The 22535-nt window shown below is 45.3% G+C and overlaps 1 protein-coding gene across 2 annotated transcripts in view; it reads left to right on the top strand.

Moving 5' to 3' along the window:
- Positions 1–22535, top strand: part of METTL22 (methyltransferase like 22) — a 404370-nt gene that overhangs the window by 188299 nt on the left and 193536 nt on the right. For both annotated transcript variants that reach the window (XM_040356983.1, XM_040356984.1), the window contains exon 5: positions 11912–12056. In XM_040356983.1, coding sequence (XP_040212917.1) covers positions 11912–12056 — 145 coding nt within the window. The remainder of the gene's footprint in view (positions 1–11911; positions 12057–22535) is intronic.

The raw sequence follows: 22535 nt of genomic DNA, 5'->3' as shown, positions 1-22535 counted from the left end.
AAAAGTAAAAAATGTTGAATTTTTTTCAAAATTGACGCTCTATTTTTGTTTTAATAGCGCAAAAACTAAAGACCGCAGATGTGATCAAATACCACCAAAAGAAAGCTCTATTTGTGGGGAAAAAAGGACGCCAATTTTGTTTGGGAGCCACGTCGCATGACCGCGCAATTGTCTGTTAAAGCGACGCAGTCCCGAACTGTAAAAACACCTTGGGTCTTTAGCCAGCATATTGGTCCGGGGCTTAAGTGGCTAGAATTCACACGTGATCAGTAGTATGGATATCCATCCTCCAAATAGGTGCTCAGTTGAAAGTCCTAGTTAACCACTTAAGCCCGGACCATATTGCTGGTCAAAGACCAGAGCTATTTTTGCGATTCGGCACTGCGTCGCCTTAACTGACAATTGCGCGGTCATGCGACGTGGCTCCCAAACAAAATTGGCGTCCTTTTTTTTTTCCACAAATAGAGCTTTCTTTTGGTGGTATTTGATCACCTCTGCGGTTTTTAGTTTTTGCGCTATAAAACAAAATTTTGAAAAAAAATAATATTTTTTACTTTTTACCATAATAAATATCCCCCAAAAATATATAAAAACATATTTTTTTCCTAAGTTTAGACCGATACGTATTTTTCTACATATTTTTCGTAAAAAAAAATTGCAATACGCGTTTACAAAATAGGGGGTAGTTTTATTAATATAATTTTTTTACTAGTAATGGCGGCGATCAGCGATTTTTTTTTTTTTCGGTACTGCGACATTATGGCGGACACTTCGGACACTTTTGACACATTTTTGGGACCATTGGCATTTTTATAGCGATCAGTGCTATAAAAATGCATTGATTTACTATAAAAATGCCACTGGCAGGGAAGGGGTTAACACTAGGGGGCGGGGAAGGGGTTAAGTATGTTCCCTGGGTGTGTTCTAACTGTAGGGGGGGTGGCCTCACTAGGGGAAATGACTGATCGCTGTTCATACATTGTATGAACAGACGGTCAGGCATTTCTCCCCTGACAGGCCCGGGAGCTGTGTGTTTATACACACAGCTCCTGGTTCTCGCTCTGTAATGAGCGATCGCGAGGGGCCTGGCGGTGAACTGCGGCGGCTGGTCGGCATGTAGTTAAAGTGCTGAAATGTTCCAAAGTAAACACAATGTGAAGTGAGGCACACTCCCCTCTTATAATTCTACTCACACGAAATTGACCCTCAGCTTTTCAGTCTGAGGGTCAGACTCGCACGGTGCCAAATTCTTTCTCTATCCTCAAACCACTGCTTTAATGAAAAGAGAGAGTCCTCATAGTGCAGTGTTTTAAAATGTGTTCAATATCAAATATCAAATTCTGCTTACAAGGTCTCAGCTAAAAATCACACTTTTTCATAGTGATATGCTCGTTCGTGTCCCCTGGGGTGCGGCGATCAGGGATGAGGCGTGTCACTCTATCACAGTCCACCCCCGATCAGAGTAAAGAGCCAATGAAATTGGATACAACCGGTCACAAATCCTAATGAACTAACTACCGTGTTTCCCCAAAAATAAGCCCAGGTCTTATATATCTTTTGGCAACAAAAGACAAAGTAGGGCTTATTTTTGGGGTAGATCTTACCATGTACCGTATTTATCGGGGTAAAGCGCGCACCCCTAAAGTTGCCCCCATTCCTGTGGAAAAAAATTGTTCTTTGTACTTACAGTTTTGGTGTCTTGCGCGGCGTCCATTGGCAGGTCCGGCGTCCGTCTGCGGCTTCGGGTGTCCTCTTCATCGGGTCCGGCGTCCTCCCCACTCGTTTCCCACGCCGAGTTTGAATACTGCGCCGGCATATACCGAGCGCAGTACACTCGGGCAGGCTCGGCAACTGTCGCACTCACGTCCTGTACGTCCAGGACGTGAGCGCAGAAGAAGCCGAGACTGGACGACTATACCCGAGTGTACTGCGCTCGGTATATGTCGGCGCAGTATTCAAAACTCGGCGCGGGAAAGCGGGTATCGGCGTATATCGCGCACCCACGATTTTCAGGGCAAAATAGTGCGCGGTATGCGCCGATAAATACGGTAATGTGCTATCTTCTCTCCCTGACTGACAGGAATCCCCAGTGGGAACTGAGTTAAAATGCTTGTAAAATTCTATAATCCACTCTATTTACAGTAGTATATGTTGTACAATGTGTGTTTCTGTAATATAACCTGCCGGAGCACTCTAACCCACAATTATATTACAGAAACACACACATTGTACATTTTATACTACTGTAATAGAGTGGATTATAGGATTTCACAAGCATTTTAAACTAGGGCTCATTTTCGAGCTAGGGCTTATTTTGCAGCTCGGATGGAGCGTTCATGCCAGGTCTCTGCATGGCGGCGCCGAATATCGGACGGCAGGTGACATCAGTTCCAGTGGGCGGAGACTTCCGGTGGGGCGTAGCAGTGATTGGTTCTGGCTGCTGGAATGCAGAAGGAAGGGGTGGGTCTTCTGGCTGGGACTTCCTTCCCCTCACATGATGAGTTGAGCAAGGAGGGAGACATTTAAAGCCCACAGGCGGCTGCTGCGGCGGTTCACGATGGAGGAGGCAGAATCATCAGCAGCTATGGCGGATGCAGGCGCCCAGGTTCCCGGCCAGGCTCAGGTAGGAGAGGTGCAGTGGCACCTCTTTCCTTTTCTATTCACTGCAGATTTCGTGAGGAAAGAGTCCATACAAAGCATGTAAAGAACTTTTGACATCAGTGAGGAAAGAACTAGCAGAGACCCTAGGGACAGTGCGTTCCCTTGTGAAAAAACAAGGCTCAGCCAGGAATAGAGCTCTCAGTCCAGTCTCCCTCCGACCACTTCCAGACCAGTGGAAAGTGAGTCTGAGGCAGAAATGGGAAGCATCTACCCCTCAACCATTGATTCCGAGGATGAGGAGGAAGAGGAGACGAGATCATCTAGGTGCAAGCTAACGCTTGAGGAGGCAGACTTACTACTGAAGGCAATCTATACCACCCTGGAGATCCAGGAGGAATTGCATAACAAGATAATCAGGGTCTGGAGGAAGTTAGGTACAGAGTCTTCCCTGTCCACAAGGTTCTGACAGATACCATTACAAAGGGAATGAAGGGATCCAGAAAAAGCACAGTTCTTCTCCAGAGCCCTCAAAATAATGTTTCCTTTCGAGGAGAACGAAAAGTTGGTTTCGAATAAAAAAAACAAAGATTGATGCCACTTTTTCATAAATATCTAGAAAGACTGATCTGGCTTTCGAGGATATGGGCATTTTTAAGGATGCTATGGACAAGAGAGCAGACTGACTATTGAAGAAAGCCTGGGACGCATCCTTATCCAACCTTAAGCCCGCAATGGCAGCTACAGTTGTGACTAGAAACATGGAATGTTGGCTAGATAAACTTAAAAGCCATGTGGTAGCAGGTACCTCCAGGAAAGATCTGTTGCAGTCTTTCCCTACCCTGCTGAAAGCGGTCAAATATATGGCAAATGCATCAGCAGAATCCATCAGGATGTCGGCCAGATCCTCAGCGCTAGTTAACTCAGCTAGGAGGGCACTCTGGCTCAAGACCTGGTCAGGGGACTCTGCTTCCAAGGTGAAGCTGTGTGGAATTCCCTTTTCAGGAGAACTGATATTCGGGCCGGAACTAGAGACTGTCCTTGATAGGACAGCGGATAAAAAGAAAGCTTTCCCACAGAAAAAGAAAGTGGGGCAGCAAAGAAAGAATTTTCGTCCTTTTCAACAAGCCAATAAGGAAGAAGACCAGACACAGAAAAGGCTCTGGAAGCCTCAGAGAGGGAGAGGTGGAAGAGGGGTGCTCTTTAGACCTCCCAAGCAAACCCCAAAAAACAGTGACCATCTCCCAGTAGGAGGGAGACTACAGGACTTCCTACCAGCTTGGGAAGAAGCAACAAGAAGACAGTTTGTCCTGGGTTTAATCAACCAGGGATATCATCTAGAATTTTCACAGATACCCCCCAAGTCGGTTTTACATCACAAACCTCCCAAAGGATTGGGAGAAGGCCCTGGCTATGAAGTCTCTTCTAGAAGAACTGATGCAACATGGCGTCATTTCCCAGGTACCAAAAGATCAGGAGGGGAAAGGGTTTTACTCCCACATTTTACTGGTCAAAAAGCCATCAGTAAAGTCTCACCCAATTTCTTATTTTGAAAATTCTGAACCAATCCATAAAATACAAACAATTCAGGATGGATACAATATTCTCTGTGAGGAATTTAATCACCCCCAGATGTAACATGGCATCCATCAACCTGAGAGATGCCTATCTCTATATTTCAATAGCACCCCCGTCACAGAAATTTCTGCGACTTGCAGTCAATCTGGGGGGTGGGGAGGATTGGCACCTGCAGGTCCGGGCTCTGCCCTTTGGCCTTTCCTCCTCCCCTAGAATATTCACGAAAGTGATGGCAGAAGCTTTGCAGTCCCTGAGGCTGTGGGGGATCCCAATAGTGCTTTACTTGGACAACCTACAGAATAGATTCATTGGAACAGAGAATATTTCTTCCCCAGGAGAAAATAGAGAAGATGCAGTCAGCTCTGAAAGCGCTTTAAACCAACTCAGACTTCTGTAAGGCAAGCCATGTCCGCTCTATGCCTGTTGACTGTGGCAATTCCCTCAGTGCAGTGGCCAAGGTTTTATGCTCGTCCTCTGCAGGCAGACATCCTGATGAATTGGTCTTACCAGGAACCTCTGGAGAAGTTCAGCATAGGTCCAAGAGCAAAAAGATCACTCTGGTGGTGGAGAGACCAAAGAAACATCTCAAGAGGGCTTCTATGGACAACTCAGGGGGTTTGGTCCAAGCCAGAGGCAAGAAGATCATCAAATTGGAGAGAGTTGAAGACTATTCACCTAAGTCTTCTTTCCTTCCAGCGAGTTCTAGTGAAACAACCTGTTCAAATAGTGTCGGACAACTTGTTGGCCGTATTATATGTAACAAAGCAAGGGGGCACAAAAAGCAAGACCTTGATGAATCTAGCTCATTAGATCCTGAGATGGGCAGAAAACAATTTAGCCTCTCTATATGCGGTTCATCTGAAAGGTACATCAGGATAAAAATATGGGAAGCCGAGTGGTCTCTAAACCAGGAGTTATTCGAAAGGATCTCAGAGAATTGGGGTTGTCCTCAGGTGGATCCCTTTGCAAAGCAATAAAATGCAAAGACACTGGCCTTCTTCTCTCTTCAGAGGCAGGATCGAGCTCTTGGGGTAGATGCGTTAGCCCACAAGTGGAACTTCCCTTTGTCTTACGCATTCCCCCCATTTCAACTGATACCAAGGGTGTTGTCAAAATTCCGAGTGGCGTCCACAGAACTAATAACTTAATAGCTCCCTACTGACCAAAGAGACCCTGGTTTTCCACCTTGATGAATCTCTCAGCAAAACCCCCCTGGAGATTGCCGATCAGGGCAGATCTGGTTTCCAAAGAACAAATCTTGAGGCAGAAGGGATTATCAGAAAAAACGTTTTTTTATATATTTTTGGGGGATATTTATTATAGCAAAAAATTTATAGCGCATAAAATAAAAACCGCAGAGGTGATCAAATGCCACCAAAAGAAAGCTCTATTTGTTTGAAAAAAAGGACGTCCATTTTGTTTGGGAGCCATGTCACACGACCGCGCAAATGTCAGTTAAAGCGACGCAGTACCAAATCACACAAAGTGGTCTGGTCTTTGACCAGCGTAATAGTTCGGTGCTCAAGTGGTTAATAAGCTTTTTCCTCAGTTTAGGCCGATACCAATTCTTCTACATATTTATTTATATTTTTTTATCATGACTGCAACATTATGGCGGACACTTTTGACACATTTTTGTGACCATTGTAATTTTTACAGCGATCAGTGATATAAAAATGCACTGGTTACTGTGAAAAGAACACTGGCAGTGAAGTTAACCACTAGGTGGCGCTGTAGAGGTTAAGTGTTCCCTAGGGGGTGATTCTTACTGTTAGGGGGCGTGGCTACACGTGACTCGTCACTGATGACTGTTCCCGATCAGGGGGGACAGCTATCAGTGAAAGTGTCACTAGGCAGAATAGTGGAATGCCTTGTTTACAAAGGGATCACCCTGTTCTGACTTTGCCGACTGCAATCGCGGGCCGCCCTCCCCCTGTTCTGCCTTTGCCGACCGCAATTGCGGGCCTCCTGGGAACATTGAGTTCCCGGGACCCACGAACACGCTCACAAGGCACACGGCGCTTGCTGGGTGGCAGATTTAAAGGGACGTATCTGTACGCCAATCTGCCTGCCCGTGCCATTCTGTTGGCGTAAAAATGCGGCGTCGGTAAGCGATTAATACCCTTCTTGCAAGTAGGAAAAAAGTCACCAGGGCTATCTACTTTAAAGTATGAAAAATCTATAATACCTGGTGTTCCAGCAAGAACTTTAATTTCCTTAGCACTATTTCGGTTTTCGAATTTCTTCAAAAGGGATTGGAGAAGGTTTAGCAACAAGTACTCTCAAGACGCAGGTAGCTGCTTTATCATTTTTTGGGGGGAAAAACCCTGTCAAGGGAACCATTTGATGATTCTTTTTTTAGGGATATGGCAAAAGTAAGGCCTAGACCTATTGTTAGTTTTCACAAATGGGATTTATCCCTAGTTCTTTAGGGACTCACTGAGTCTCCTTTTGAACCTATAGAAGAAACACTGTTAACATTTTTGACACTTAAAACAATTCTGCTGGTAGCAGTGACATCTGCCCGTAGAATTAGCGAGATACAAGCACTTTCAATCAAAGAATCTTTTATGAGATGTCTGCCGGATAGAGTAGTCTTAAGAACAGATCCAGCCTTCCCACGAAAGTTTCCTCAGTCTTTCACCGTACACAGGAGTCATTCTACCTACCTTTTGCCCCTTACCTTCAGGGCCAGGAGAAGAAGCCTTCCACACTCTGGATGTCAGAAGGTGCCTTCTAAAGAATCTGGAGATAACAAAGAATGTTAGGAAATCATCTTCACTTTTTGTCTTAATGGAAGGTACTCACAAAGGGAGGCTTCCAAGAGTACCCTTGGAAGATGGTTAAAACAAGCCATTAAAGAGGTATTCATCTCTTTAGGTCTGGAACCTCCAGTGGGAATTTTACCTCATTCTACCTGAGCAGTGGCGGCATCATGGGCAGAAAAGGCAGGGGGCACCTCCTGAGCAAATTTGCAGGGCTGCCACATGGTCCAGTTTCTCGACCTTTATAAGAAACTACCGGTTGGATCTACTGTCAGCCTCGGACCAGTCTTTTGGTAGGGAGGTGTGAAGGACTTTTATGCAATTGCCTATATGCTTCAGTTTAATTCTCTCCCTGCTATTTTAATGTGTTATATGTAAAAGGTGACTTTTTGAATTCTGCTTGAACATCCACGATAATCCTTCAGTGAGGCATACAAAGGGTTAATTGTAGAATGACTCTTTAACTGCTAAATTCTAATGTCCCTTCTTAGTTAATTGACGCTCTTTTGTGTATTGTTCAAGTTAGCAGGCACCTGTCAGGTGTATGCTGATGGTCTGTGAGTGTGTATTGTTCTAAATGTTAATTGAATTCTATTGATAAAGGAATGTGTCTGATCAGGTCATGTTAAACATGCGCGGAGCCGAACCGGCTAGAGACTGATTAGTTCAAGGAGATATCATTATTTCAAAGTATCTGTATTGAAGCCCCCCCACTGTGTGAGGGGGGCGGAGATTGTCATTGTTCCTAAAAGTTTGTAACCACATATAAGCTAGGTGTTGTACCATTAAAAAGTGTCTTGTTCCAGCATTAAGCTTTGGCTCATGTGTGGATTATTGGGCGATTCCAGAGATTCCTACTCGTGGAATATTGGGTGATTTTCTTTATGGGAAGAAGGGAATGCTTGACGGGGATATGTTCTACTACCGTCACAACTGGTTGGCAGCAGCAGGATTTTCCCTTCTACTTTCCTTTACACCAGGATTCCAAGCAGACACTGGGAAGTTCATGGAAGGATTGCTAGCAACAAAATTAAGCGGGTCATCATAGCAGAATTAATGGAGCTAGACCAGGACAACTTGGTTGCAGCAACGCCAGCAGTACAAGAGATGTAGACACCAGTGATTCAGGAGGAGGAATCGCCCCCGGCCAACAAAGTAATGAGAGAGAAGCTAGCATGGTTCGGTCCGAACCCAATGGCGGATGTGGTGCTGAAAGTGATGGACCTGTTAGCGAAGGAGGCTAAACAAATAAGAGACGCAGAGCTACAGTTAAAACTGGCAGCAGTCCAACAAGCAGCCGCACATTCTCCAAACAGTGAGTACAGCACAGCAGACACAAGGAAGATTCCGTTTAGCGCTTTTAAAGCTTTTGATGAAAAAGATTGTGAAATTGATAACTACCTGGCAGATTTTGAGCGACAATGTAACCTGCACCGAATAGCTAGAGGAGAGTGGGTTTCAATATTGTCAGGCAAACTGTCAGGCAAAGCTTCTGATGCTTTCCGGACCGTGCCAGAGCAGGAGATCCATAGCTACGCCAGGGTTAAAGAAGTGCTCCTGGCTCGTTATGCAGTAACCCCAGAGTCCTACCGACGAAGTTCAGGGACTCACGCAAAACCACGAAAGACTCTTACGTGGAATGGGCATGCCAGTTATCCCTGTCGGCCTCTAACTGGGTTAACAGCAGCCAGGCCACCACCGCAGAGGACATTTTGCAACTAATGCTCCTGGAGCAATTTTACAATCACATCCAGACGGATGTCAAAGACTGGGTGAGAGATCGCAGGCCCATGACTCTACCAGAGGCCGCTAAGTTGGCAGATGAATATGCGGATACTCTCAAGACGAACCAGGTCACACCACGGGTACAACCTCCACGGCCAACGGTGCCCTCACACCCACCAGCCGCTAGATACCAACCTCCTAACAGACCGGTGACATCTAGCCCTCGCTATCCACGCCAGGAGGACAACGAACACTGCTGCTTCCGGTGCAAACAGCTGGGTCACTTCAAGCAGAATTGCCCCATGAACGACAACACCAGGTCAAAATGGTCTCAACCTGGGTACCGCCCACCAGCAGCAGCCCATTGTGTATACTCGGCTTGGGATCCCCAGGAGCTGGGTCAGGAAGAACCATTGGGCACCCCTTACGAAGCCCTCATGATACAATCTGTTATTACGGACAACAGGGAACACCATTGTCAGCTGGTCATGGGTAACGGAAAAACCGCCCAGGGATTAAGAGACAGCCGGGTGGGCGACAGCCATGATCCGGAGGGGCCCTGGAGGGAGCTGGGCAGAAAGAGGCACCGCCGGCTACCCTCCAAGAAGAAGAGGTCCTGGAAGCCATATAACAAGCTGACCTGGGAGGAGAAGAAGCGACTGGAGGAGAGGGAGTCGCAGCGGGCGTCCAAGATGCAGGCCGAGATGTTCGCCAAGGGCCAACTGGTGGCCCCTTACAACACCACCCAGTTCCTGATGGAGGCCCACGTGGAGAGCCTGCAGGACATGAGCAAGCAGGAGCTGATCTGTGAGTACATGGAGCTGGAGAAGTGCATAAGCCGCATGGAGGAGGAGAACAACCGCCTGAGGTCACAGCAGGCCGACCCCACCCCAGGCTCCATGAACTGGAGATGGAGCTGGAGAAGCTCAAAGAGGAGAACCGGCGGCTGCGGAGGGAGCAGGTGGTGGCTGACCCTATGGGGCACTGATCCCACCCCCCCCCCGGACTCTGAGCACCAGTGCTACAGCATTTCAACAAATATAAATTTTTCTTTTTATGATTCTCCTGTGATTGTCACTTCAGAGCCATTACCTGCCCCCTCCCATAGCGGGACACCTAGACGGCGGCGCACAGACCCATCCGCCGTCTTCACACTGACTTCTGGTGACTCTGCAGATCGCACAAAGACTTGGGGACTGACCGGCGTGTGATCTGACGACCCGGTGGCATACCTGAGTCGGAAGCTGTTGCCAAGGGAGGTCAGTTACGCCACCATTGAAAAAGAGTGTTTGGCCTTGGTATGGGCACTCAAAAAGCTCACACCTTACCTCATGGCCGGGCTTTCACTCTCATCACCGATCACAACCCCTTGGTGTGGCTTAACCGGGTTTCAGGGGACAACGCCTGTTTGCTACGCTGGAGCTTGGCTTTACAGCCCTATGACTTTACGATTCACTATCGCCCAGGCAAGCAAAACGGGAATGCCGATGGATTGTCACGTCAAACGGAGTTAACCTCGGACTAAAAGCTCTGAACCCGTCAACCCTACTGGACCAGGAAAGGTCCAACCGAGTTGCCGGAGCAGGGAGAAAAAGGGGGGCCATTGTGAAGGACTGTTATGCAATTGCCTATATGCTTCAGTTTAATTCTCTCCCTGCTATTTTAATGTGTTATAGGTAAAAGGTGACTTTTTGTATTCTGCTTGAACATCCATGAGAATCCTACAGTGAGGCATACAAAGGGTTAATTGTAGAATGACTCTTTAACTGATAAATTCTAATGTCCCTTCTTAGTTAATTGACGCTCTTTTGTGTATTGTTCAAGTTAGCAGTCGCCTGTCAGGTGTATGCTGATGGTCTGTGAGTGTGTATTGTTCTAAATGTTAATTGAATTCTATTGATAAAGGAATGTGTCTGATCAGGTCATGTTAAACATAGCGCTGAGCCGAACCGGCTAGAGACGGATTAGTTCAAGGAGATATCATTATTTCAAAGTATCTGTATTGAAGCCCCCCACTGTGTGAGGGGGGGCGGAGATTGTCATTGTTCCTAACAGTTTGTAACCACATATAAGCTAGGTGTTGTACAATTAAAAAGTGTCTTGTTCCAGCATTAAGCTTTGGCTCATGTGTGGATTATTGGGCGATTCCAGAGATTCCTACTCATGGAATATTGGGTGATTTTCTTTATGGGAAGAAGGGAATGCTTGACGGGGATATGTTCTACTACCATCACGGAAGGTTTTACAGGCAGTGGTCCCACCCTGAAGTAAGTTTCTTGGTTATTCTCTCCAAGGTGCTGTCCTGAAAGGCGAAGGGAGAAAACCTTAGACTTACCAGTGATGGTATTTCTACAAGCCTTTCGGGACAGCAGCCCACTTCCCTCCCTAGGTTATCATGTAAAATATAATTGTGGGGTTTGGTAATTGTCTGCTTATATCTTCCAGCATGTCAGATAATTTCTTGGTAACAACTGATGGCATGGTGGAAGCAGCTGCTTTTAAAAGTGTTGTGCAGTGTTTCCTGTGAAGAGGTTGAGCTACGCTCTCTCCAAGGTGCTGTCCCTTAAAGTGGAGTTCCCCTCGTTTTTTTTTTATCTTTGCACTAAAAAAACTAAAGTAAATAATAATAAAAAAAAAATGGACGTTTTTCTATATATATATATATATATATATATATATATATATATATATATATATATATATATATATATATATATATATACATACATACATACATACATACATACTCACCTGAAAGGGCTGTTGCTATGCGGAAGTAGCTCTTCTGCCTCTTCTTCCACCGCGGAGGATCTTCAGGCTCGTCCTACGTCGCTGTGTCTTCTTGTGAATGAGCCGCGCTGCCTTCTGGGAACCGTGTGTATCCCAGCAGGCAGCGGCTCATTCACAAAGCGCCATGCGAGTCGCGCATGCGCAGTAGGAAACACTACCTGTTTCCCTTAGTAAGGATGGAGGCGCCAGGACTAAGCAATCGCCAGCAATCGCCGTTGGGGGACCGACATCGCGGGCGAATAGGACAGGTAAGTGTCCTTAATAAAAGTCAGCAGCTACACTGTTAGGGAGCTAGGGGAGATTACCCAATTAGGCTCACATGCATCAATAAACGCCTGATGGAGATTTGTACCAACTTCACTATATCCAAGGAGAAAAGACAACAAATTAGCATTGGAACTAATAATGATAAAGACATTTCTTAAAAACCCGCTACTGTTATCATTCATTTTTAGATATGGCGTGGAGCTTTCATTCTCGCTGACTACATTCTGAGCCAGCAAGATCTATTCAGAGGTTGTACTGCACTGGAGCTTGGGGCTGGCACTGGTTTCACCAGCATCATTATGGCAACAGTTGCTAAGACTGTCTACTGCACAGGTACCGCATGTCATTTTATTATATCCCTTATGTTAGACTATAAATTGCACTAATGCCTTAAGTCCAAGGTTAGGATTCTAAATTGGGTTTAAGAGCTTGACATACATATATGAGAGATCAGTTATTTCTCTTATGGTATGAGTATGTTCCTGGCTTTTAAAGCAATTTTGTGATAATGTTAATGTATGCTTAGATAGCTCAGTTATACATGCATACAGTGCCTTGAAAAAGTATTCATACCCGTTTAATTTTTCCACATTTTGTCATGTTGCAACCAAAAACTTAACTGTATTTTATTGTGATTTTATGTGATAGACCAACACAAAGTGGCACATAATTGTGAAGTGGAAGAAAAATACTAAATTGTTCAGTTTTTTTTTTTTCTTTTTTAACAAATATGTGAAAAGTGTGGCAAGCATTTTGTATTCAGCCCCCTGAGTCAATACTTTGTAGAACCAACTTTTGCTGTAATTACAGCTGCAAGTCTTTTTGGGGATGTTTCTACCAGCTTTGCACATCTAGAGTGCATTTTTTGCCCATTCTTCTTTGCAAAATAGCTCAAGCTCTGTCATATTGGATGGAGAGCATCTGTGAACAGCAACGTAATTTTTTCTCATGAAAAAAAACAACGTTTTTCAAACTTCATTTTAAAAAACGACGTTGCCTACACACCATCGTTTTTTCAAAATGCTCTAGCAAAGCGCGGTTACGTTCAGCACGTACGGCGGCACTCTGTTCCATTCAAGCTTGCTTCATAACTTGCTTCTGAGCATGCGCGGGTTTTAAAATGTCGTTTTAGCTACACACAGTGATTTTTTATGACACAAAAAAACGACGTTTTGAAAAACGACATAAAAAATTTAAGCATGCTCGAATTTTTTTTTGGTCGTTTTCCAGAAGACATAAAACAACGTTTTCCCCACACACGGTCATTTTAAATTTGGTTTTTAAAAAATTTGGTTTTTTTTCATCACAAAAAACGACAGTGTGTACGCGGCATAACAGGTTTTCTTCTAAAATATTGCCCTGTATTTGGCTCAATCCATCTACCCATCAACTCTGACCAGCTTCTCTGTCCCCGCTGAAGAAAAGCATCTGCACAACATGATGCTGCCACCACCATTTTTACTGGTGAGGATGGTGTGTTAAGGGTGATGTGCAGTCTTGGTTTTCCGCCACACATAGCAAACTGAAAACTGGACTTTTTATGTCTTTCTTTCAACTATGGCTTTCTTCTTGCCACTCTTCCATAAAGGCCAGATTTATGGAGTGCACAACTAATTGGCCCATACACACGTTTGGATTTCCCATTGGAATAAACTCTGACATGTTTTTCCGATGGAATTCTGCTCAAGCTGTCTTGCATACACACGGACACACCAAATCCCGACTGTCGAAAACGCGGTGACATACAACATGACGCTGAATAATGAAGTTCAATGCTTCCGAGCATTTGTCAAATTGTTTTCAAGCTTTCATGTTTTTTGTCTCCATCAGAATTCCATACAGACAAACAGAATTTCCAACAGAAATGGGGCATACACACGATCAGAATATCCAATGAAATAATTCCGAATTACTTTTTTCATCGGAAATTCCGATCGTGTGTACAAGGCATAAAAGTTGTCCTGTGGACAGATACTGCCACTTGAGCTGTGGATCTCTGAAGCTCTTCCAGAGTTACCATGAGCCTTTTGGCTGCTTCTCTGATTAAAGTGGATGTAAAACCGATTTTTTATATATTTTTTTGATGTCACAATGTAGAGAATACGATTTCCTATCATCTGTGCTCAGTCTTGCCACACAGAGTTAATCCAGCTCTGAGCAATCCTCTTTTTATTGTTCAGCGAAATAAAACGGCTTACAGAGAAAAAACTAAGTCCGTTCTGCCCCCTTGCTTCGAGTGACAGGTTATTTATATATCTCATGCACTAGCCTGGAGACATGCACATCCTGTGTAAAAAGTTCACAATTCACATCCCCCTCCCCTCCTCTCCTCTCCCCTCCAGCTCTCCCAGGATTGGCTGCATTTACTGTGTTTTGACTAGATGTTTCTCATAATATGGGGTGTGATCCACAGTTCAGTGTGACAAGGAAATGTATGCTGCAGTGAACAGCCATCAGAATATACATAGACAAGTGATTAGGGGAGATGTATTTGGTCAGAGCTGGGCAGAGTAGAAGCTTGAGTGATCTTCTTATTATTGTTATATTGCAGTGTGTGTCTGAGGTCACCTGATCACAGATGCAACATTCCTTTATATTACCAGGATGTGGGGAAGGGGTGTTTTTCTCACTTTTTATACTTACACCCAGTAAGGCTGAATGAGCTTAGGGCTGGTTCATATTAGTGCGCTGTGCGAGATCGCAAGTGATTCGCAGCGCAAATCACATGCGATGTCTGTGGAGTGTATTTCAGCAATACAGATAGTGTTTGGACCACACGCACAGGACCCTTTTTTTGGTCCGCACCAGAATCGCATAGGTGTTCACACCTATGCAATCCAATTCATGTCCTAACTGTCAGTTTGCAGTGCGATATGTGAGTTGAAATGAGGGTGTCATTACCATTGTATGACACTCCCCAGCAGTTCGCATATGGCAGTGTGAACTGCCGTGCGAGTCGGGTGCGATGTGGTAACCTGCAGTGGATTTGCAGGGTTCCCGAATCGCACCAGTGTGAACCGAGCCTTGGTGGGAGCAGTCAGGTGACATTTGTAGGCTGTATGCTTTGAGGCTTGTTCACACTGGTGCGATTCGGGAACCCTGCAAATCCACTGCGGGTTACTACATCGCACCTGACTCGCATGACAGTTCACACTGCCATATGCGAACTGCTGGGGAGCGTCATACAATAGTAATGACACCCCCATTTCAGCTCGCATATCGCACTGCGAACTGACAGTTAGGACATGAATCGGATTGCATAGGTGTGAACACCTATGCGATTCTGGTGCAGACCAAAAAAAAGATCCTGTGCGTGTTTGGTCCGAATGTGATACGATTTCAGCCATACAGTTTGTATGGCTGAAATCGCATCGCACAGACATCGCATGTGATCTAAACAGCAATGCGGTGCGAATCACAGGAATGCGGAGTGTACAGTGGTGGGTAGTACGTGCAGGATGGTGTCGGGATAGTGTCAGATAATATTTTGTATTTTACAATTTAATATATATATATATTTTTTTAAAGTTTTTTTGGTACCAGTGGATTTGTATTATTTTCTACAATTAAATTTATTTTATTCTATTTTTTTACAATTTATTTTTGTACTATTGATGGGAGGGTGGGGTTTTATTTTTTAAATATTTTTTTTCACAGTGCTTTTGGGAAAGGGGGTGGGGGGGTGGAGCAGTGGTCGGTGTCAGTGGATGATGTCAGTGGGGTAGTGGACAGTGTCAGTGGGCTAGTAGTTGGTGTCAGTGGATGATATCAATGGGGTAGTGTCAGTGGGGTTGTGGTCGGTGTCAGTGGTCTTGGGGCTCTGGACTGTGTTGGTACAGGGGGGGCTGTTGTGGTGTCAGTTGTTTTATTTTTTCAATTTATTTTCTTTTATTTTAATCAGCCCTGTTGGGGGCGTTGGTGACATGTCAGGGGTCTAAACAGAGACCCCTGACATCTCCCATTTGAGACATGGAAAGGGACAGAGGACATTCATCCCCCAGTCCTTTTCTCTGCAGAGATGATGAATGGAGAGAAGACAGCGTCTCCCCTCCATTCATAAACTGAAGCAGAGTAACACACAGGTTACAGGTCACAGGACACAGAGTGATCGGTAATGACGCTATCTGTGTCCCATTCAGAAAAGAAAGGGGCTGGTAACTGGCCCCTTTCTCCGCTCTTCATCCTGACACCCCCCCCCCCCTCGCAGCCTGCGGGAGAGGGAAGCCATCCACTGCAAGGGAGAGTGGGGGTGGAGGGCATATCTTCTATCAAAGTTGTTGAGCTGGGGGGGTGAGGCGGTGGGGGGGCCGGTTGCTGGTGCTGCCGCGGGACCCCATTTTTTTACCCTCTGTGTTTAGCGGGGGGTTGCTGGTGCTGTCGCGGGACACCGTGTTTTTTACCCCTGAAATCAAAGTTGTTGGGTGGGGGGATGGGTTGCTGGTGCTGCCGCGCCACACCGTTTTTTTTAGCCCTCTAATCCAAGTTGTTCAGGGCGAGGGTGGTTGCTGGTGCTGCCGCGGGACACACTGTTGTATATGCGCAGAAACCGTGCTTGTTGGGAGTAGAAGGGGGGGGGGGGCGATGGAGGAGGCAGACACGGAGCACAGTCGGGGATAATTGGTGCAGCAGGGACAGCTGTTAACACCGCAATCCCCCATACATGGCTTTTCAGGTGAAAGCCGCGGGAGGGAGAGAAGGAGAAGCGGCTGATGAAAACCATGCATTGGGGATCATGGTGTTCACAGCTGTCCCTGCTGCACCGATCATCCCCCGACTGTCCCTGGACATACACATGTGTGCAGAAGTGACAGGGGCCGTGAGCGCACTCTGCTTCTTCACAGAACGCGCTCAGTCACTCATGCACATGAACGCCAGTCTCAACAGGCGCGAGACTCGTCCTCGCAACGCTGGCTGGCCGTAGGAGTGTAGTGGTGGGCGGAGGAGTCCTGTGACGTCACGACTCCGCCCACCGAGCGCCGAGAAAAAAACCGCCTGCAGATTCTGCAATTTTGCGGGGCTTCTGACAGGTGAGGGGATGACATTTATAATATATAGATACATGCAGGAGGCATGTATAGCATTATAGATTTCAACAGTATTAATGATTAAAATTTGATGACAGTGGGTTTACATCCACTTTAATGCTCTCCTTGCCCTGCCTGTCAGTTTAGGTGGACGGCCATGTCTTGGTAGGTTTGCAGTTATGCCATACGCTTTCTATTTCCAGATGATGGATTGAACAGTGTTCCATGAGATGTTCAAAGCTTGGGAGATTTGTTTATAACCTAACGCTGCTTTAAACTGCTAACACAACTTTATCCTTCATGATGCGGTTTGTTCACTAAGGTTCCCTGACAAATCTCTGAGGGCTTCACAGAACAGCTGTATTTATACTGAAAAATGCCCCCCCCCCCCATACTCTTTTCACATATTCTGTAAAAATTAAATTGAAAAGCATTTTCCTATTCACTTCACAATTATGTGCCACTGTGTGTTGGTCTATCACATAAAATCTCAATAAAATACATTTGCATTTTTGGTTGTCACATGAACAAAATGGGGAAAATTTCAAGGGGGTATGAATACTTTTTCAAGGCCCTGTAGCTACCATATTATCATCCTAAATAACAGAATGCTAGTGTTATAAGAATTTCCTTTTATACCATAAGCAACATGTGTTTTGAATCTTTGACTCTTGGATTGCCTATAACGTAACAATTTAACAGAAAAAAAATGTAAAACTTCAATTGTCTATGACTTTGTCCATGTCCATGTTTCTTAGCCGTCTCTGACATGGCAATCAAAGGTTTAAAACAAGTTCACAGCTACATTAGCAGCTGAAAAACTTTACATTGTGGTAGTGACCGGCAATCTGCAAATCTACCTTTCTTAATTGTACACAGAAGTAGGTAGATTCACAAAGAGTTAGGCCGGCTTATCAGTAGATAAGCCGACCTAACTCTGAATCTACGCCGGCGTTTGTTTAAGCGTATTCTCAAACAGAGATACGCTTAAACAAATCTAAGATAGGCCGGCTTGCGCCATTCTATCTTAGCTTGCAATGTTTCTGATGGCCGCTAGATGGCGCTTCGATTGCGGCCGGCGTAGATGATGTAAATGAGGGCATACGCCGATTCACGAATGAGGTGGAATAACAATGTTAAAGTATGGCCGCCGTTCCCGCCGCGAGGTTCGTAATTTTTGCGTCGTTTGCGTAAGTCGTCCGCAAATCGGGAGTTAAGTCGTTTACGTCCACGTCAAAATCAATAGGCCCGTACGGCGTACTTAGCCGCAATGCGCACTGGGAAATGTAGTCGCCCTGCGCATGCGCAGTGTCAAAAAATGTCAGAAAACGTCAGGTCAAGCCTCATTTCCATACAACACGCCCCCTCCAAGCAATTTGAATTAGGCACCCTTACGCCCGCTCGTTTTAGGCTACGCCGCCGTAGATTAGCAGGTAAGTAGATTGTGAATCACTACTAGCCTAACTAATTTACGACGGTGTAGCCTAAACAGGCTAGGCTAGGCCGCCCTTAAGTTAGGCCTATGTGTGTGAATCTACCTAATGGTTTATATTTTGGACCAGTTTATTACGCTCCACCTACATGTGATTTGACACTGGACAATAACAAAACTTAGCACTGCCTAGCATAACCCTCTTATTCCCAGCATTGCCTCAGTTTTGTCAGCAGGCAATATTGGCCCTGAGGGTCCTGTGTCCTGTGATGTACTCCAAGAAAGGTATTTTACAGGTAAGGCAGAAACACTATTTTCATATTCGATCATCAAAAGGACATGGAAGAGTTCATTCCTAGACAACTGGGACCTCCAAACCCAATCCTATGAGGGACAAGCAATAGCAAATTACAACAGGCTCAACAGTAACGATCCTCTTATCAAAACAAGTGGAGGAACAACTGAGAAGGTCTGTACAGGGAAACATGAAGGACTCTCCAACAAGGCCTGAACATCTATAATATACCAACTGCCATCATTTACAAAACATTAAATAAAATGCATTAAATATTATGCATGAGTATGTTCTTAAAAGCAGTATAAAACCCAAAGGCAAAAATGTAATATATTGCAGTTTACCAGCCCTTAAATGTGTTGGGCTTTTTTTTTTCTTTACTTTCATCTGATGATCCAGCCAATAGGTCTGTTATTTTTCAACTTCCTTAACCACTTCGTGCCCAGACCAATTCTGACACTTCGCTCCTATATGTAAAAATCATGATTTTTTTGCTATAAAATTACATAGAACCCCTAAACACTATGGGCCAGATTCACAGAAAAAGTACGCCGGAGTATCTGCTGATACTCCGGCGTACTTTCAAATTTGCCGTGTCGTATCTTTATTTTGAATTCACAAACAAAGATACGACGGCATTTGGCTAAGATCCGACAGGCGTACAGCTTCGTATGACTTCGGATCTTAGGATGCAATACTTTGGCGCCCGCTGGGTGGAGTTTGCGTCGTTTTCCGCGTCGGGTATGCTAATTAGCTGTTTACGGCGATCCACAAAGGTACGCGCGTTCGTCGCATTCTCTTACGTCGTCGCTATTCGGCTTTTCCCGTTGTAAAGTTGCGATTGCTATTTAGGTGGTGTAAAATTAGACAGCCCATGTTAAAGTATGGCCGTCGTTCCCGCGTCAAATTTCAATTTTTTTTTTTTGCGTAAGTCGCCCGGGAATTCGAAAAGTACATAACGCACGTCGCCGTTCAAAACGCGCAAAGCACGGCGGGAAATTTCAAAACGAAGCATGCGCAGTACGTTCGGCGCGGGAACGCGCCTAATTTAAATTATACACGCCCCATTTGAATTAGGCGTGCTTGCGCCGGACGGCTTTACGCTACGCCGCCGCAAGTTTACAGGCAAGTGCTTTGTGAATCAAGCACTTACGCTGAAAACTTGCGGCGGTGTAACGTAAATGGGATACGTTACACCGCCGGATTTCTACATGAATCTGGCCCTATATATGTTTTTTCAACAGCGACCCTAGAGAATACAATGGCGGTCATTGCAACTTTCTATCTCGCACGGTATTTGCGCAGCAATTTTTTAAACACTTTTTTTTGGGGAAAAAACAATGTTTCATGCTTAAAAAAAACAAAAAAAAACAGTAAAGTTATCCCAATTTTTTTCCATAATGTGAAAGATGAAGTTACGCCGAGTAAATAGATACCTAACATGTTTCGCTTTAAAATTGCACACGCTCGTGGAATGGTGCCAAACTTCTGTACTTAAAAATTCCCATAGGTGACGCTTTAATTTTTTTTACTGGTTTTGAGTTAGAGGAGAGCTAGGGCTAGAATTATTGCTCTGGCTCTAACGGTCGCAGCGACACCTCACATGTGTGGTTTGAACACCGTTTGCATATGTGGGCGGGACTTGCATATGCGTTAGTTTCTGCGTGAGAGCACACAGGGACAGCGGCACTTTAAAAAATAAATACAAATTTATTGTTAATTTTACTTACAATTGTTTGTTTTGACACTTATTTTTAAAAACAAAAGACAATGTTTGATCACTTTTATTCCTATTACTATTATATTATTATTGTAAACATCTCTTGTAATAGAAATGACATGTCAGGACCTCTTTACAGTGAGATGAGGGGTCAATAAGACCCCACATCTCACCACTAGGCTGGAAAGCCCCCCCCCCCCCAAAAAAAATAACATCGCGCCCGGCCTCCGAACGATCATAGAGACTCGGCGACCATCTGGTCCACCGAAAATCACTATGGTAGGAACCCGGGGCCGGCAGATCTGTTCTCAGACTCACCGATCGCAGTGATGAGTCGGGAGAAGCACCGGAGGGTGGCGGAAGGGGAGACGTTCCCTCTCGCCGCCTGTAAGAACGATCAACTATCAATCGGCAGAACAGCCGCTTTGATCATTCTTACGGTGCACAGAATCGCTGGCTCTAAAAAACAATATCTGAATGATGCCTGTAGCATATGGGGCCTCTGGGCGCGAAGTGGTTAAACAGACCAAGCTGTCCAGCAAAAGTGGCAGTTGAAACTTTTTAACACTGTGAGGGGTGTTCACAATGATGAGCTGTTTTTGTAAAACCTTTTATCCCAAAAGTAAAAAGGATGTTTCTGTAACAGATAACTTTGCTAGTGCATTTAACTCTCCCCTCTCCTAAGCCTGACAGTGCTGCTATTCATATGTTTCTCCTCCATCCAGAAAGGACCCACACTAAGACCTGAATTACATCAGAACACAGTTCGGGAAACGCACTTTTAATGCAAGTTCCCCACACCATGTTGGAACTCGCTGCCCTTGTGATCTGGTGGGGTGCATGCATGTTCCAGTGTTATTTGCAGCCTATTCAAATGAATGGGCTGAAAAATCACATTGAACAAGAACGTGTAGGAATTGTACAGAAACGTGGCACACGTTCCTGTGTGAACTGGCCTTAAAGGGACATTAAAAGCAATTTTTTTTTTTTTTTTTTGTAAATAACAAACATGTCATTCTTTCCTCCACTGTGCAGTTAGTTTTGCACGGAGTGGCCCCAAACGTCCTCTTCTGGGGTCCCACGGCGGCTGTCTCGGCTCCACCCTGCAAGAGCTTGCCCCCTCTGGGAAGCTCTCTCCCGAGGGGGTTACCTTGCGGGCGTGCTCCTGTGTTATACACTTGGCGTGCATAGCCGTCGAGTGTATAACTCGTCCCCGGCAGGCGCGTCACTGGATTTGATTGACAACAGCGGGAGCCAATGGCTGCGCTGCTATCAATCTATCCATTGAGGAGCCGTCCAAACATTGAGAGAACGACGCGGGATCGTGCCCACGGAGATTTGGGGCTCAGGTAAGTAAAATGGAGGCTTGGGGAGGCCAGAGAGTTCAAGGGTTCAAGGATGCATTAAGGTGAAAAAACACAAAGATTTACAACCCCTTTAAAACAAGAAGTGTGTTACTGGCCAGATCGCCAGATTAAAATAAAGAAGGCAAGACAAAATAAAACTAATGGAGCATCAACATCTGAGGTTTGGTAGGCTGCAATATATTGCATTATCTTCTTGAAGACCAAGCCTTTTCTGGCAATTTGTGTTTACAAGTTTAAATCTCTGGGCCAGATTCTGAAAGGGCTTACGACGGCGCAGCGCCATGTACGCCGTCGTAAGTCCGAATCCGACCCGTCGTATCTATGCGCCTGATTCTTAGAATCAGTTACGCATAGATCGGATCTTAACTGCATTTTTTTTTGACCACTAGGTGGCGCTTCTGTCGAATTCCGCGTCGAGTATGCAAATTAGCTAGATACGTGAATTCCCGAACGTACGCGCGGCCGACGCAGTAAAGTTACAACGTTTACGTTAGGCTTTTCCCGGCGTATAGTTGCCCCTGCTATATGAGGCATAAGTGTGGCGTAACAATGTTAAGTATGGCCGTCGTTACCGTGTCGAAATTTGAAAAAGTTACGTTGTTTGCGTAAGTCGTCTGTGAATGGGGCTGGACGTCATTTACGTTCACGTCGAAACCAATGACGTCCTTGCTGCGTACTTTGGAGCAATGCACACTGGGAAATTCCACGGACGGCGCATGCGCCGTTCCACAAAAAACTTCAATCACGTCGGGTCACAGTAGTTTTCCATAAAACACGCCCCCCTGCTACGCCGCTGCAACTTACGGAGCAAGTGCTTTGAGAATACAGCACTTGCCCGTGTAAGTTGCGGAGGCGTAACGTAAATCAGATACGTTACGCCCGCACAATTTTACGCGGCTGTACGTGAATCTGGCCCTCTATTTCTTTTGCTAGAAAATTACTTATAACCCCAAAATATTTTATATATATATATA

This window comes from Rana temporaria, chromosome 6 (assembly GCF_905171775.1).
Source record: "Rana temporaria chromosome 6, aRanTem1.1, whole genome shotgun sequence".
Taxonomy (NCBI): Eukaryota; Metazoa; Chordata; class Amphibia; order Anura; family Ranidae; genus Rana; species Rana temporaria.
Note: the sequence above shows the minus strand (reverse complement) of the source record. Positions and strands in the feature narration are given on the sequence as shown.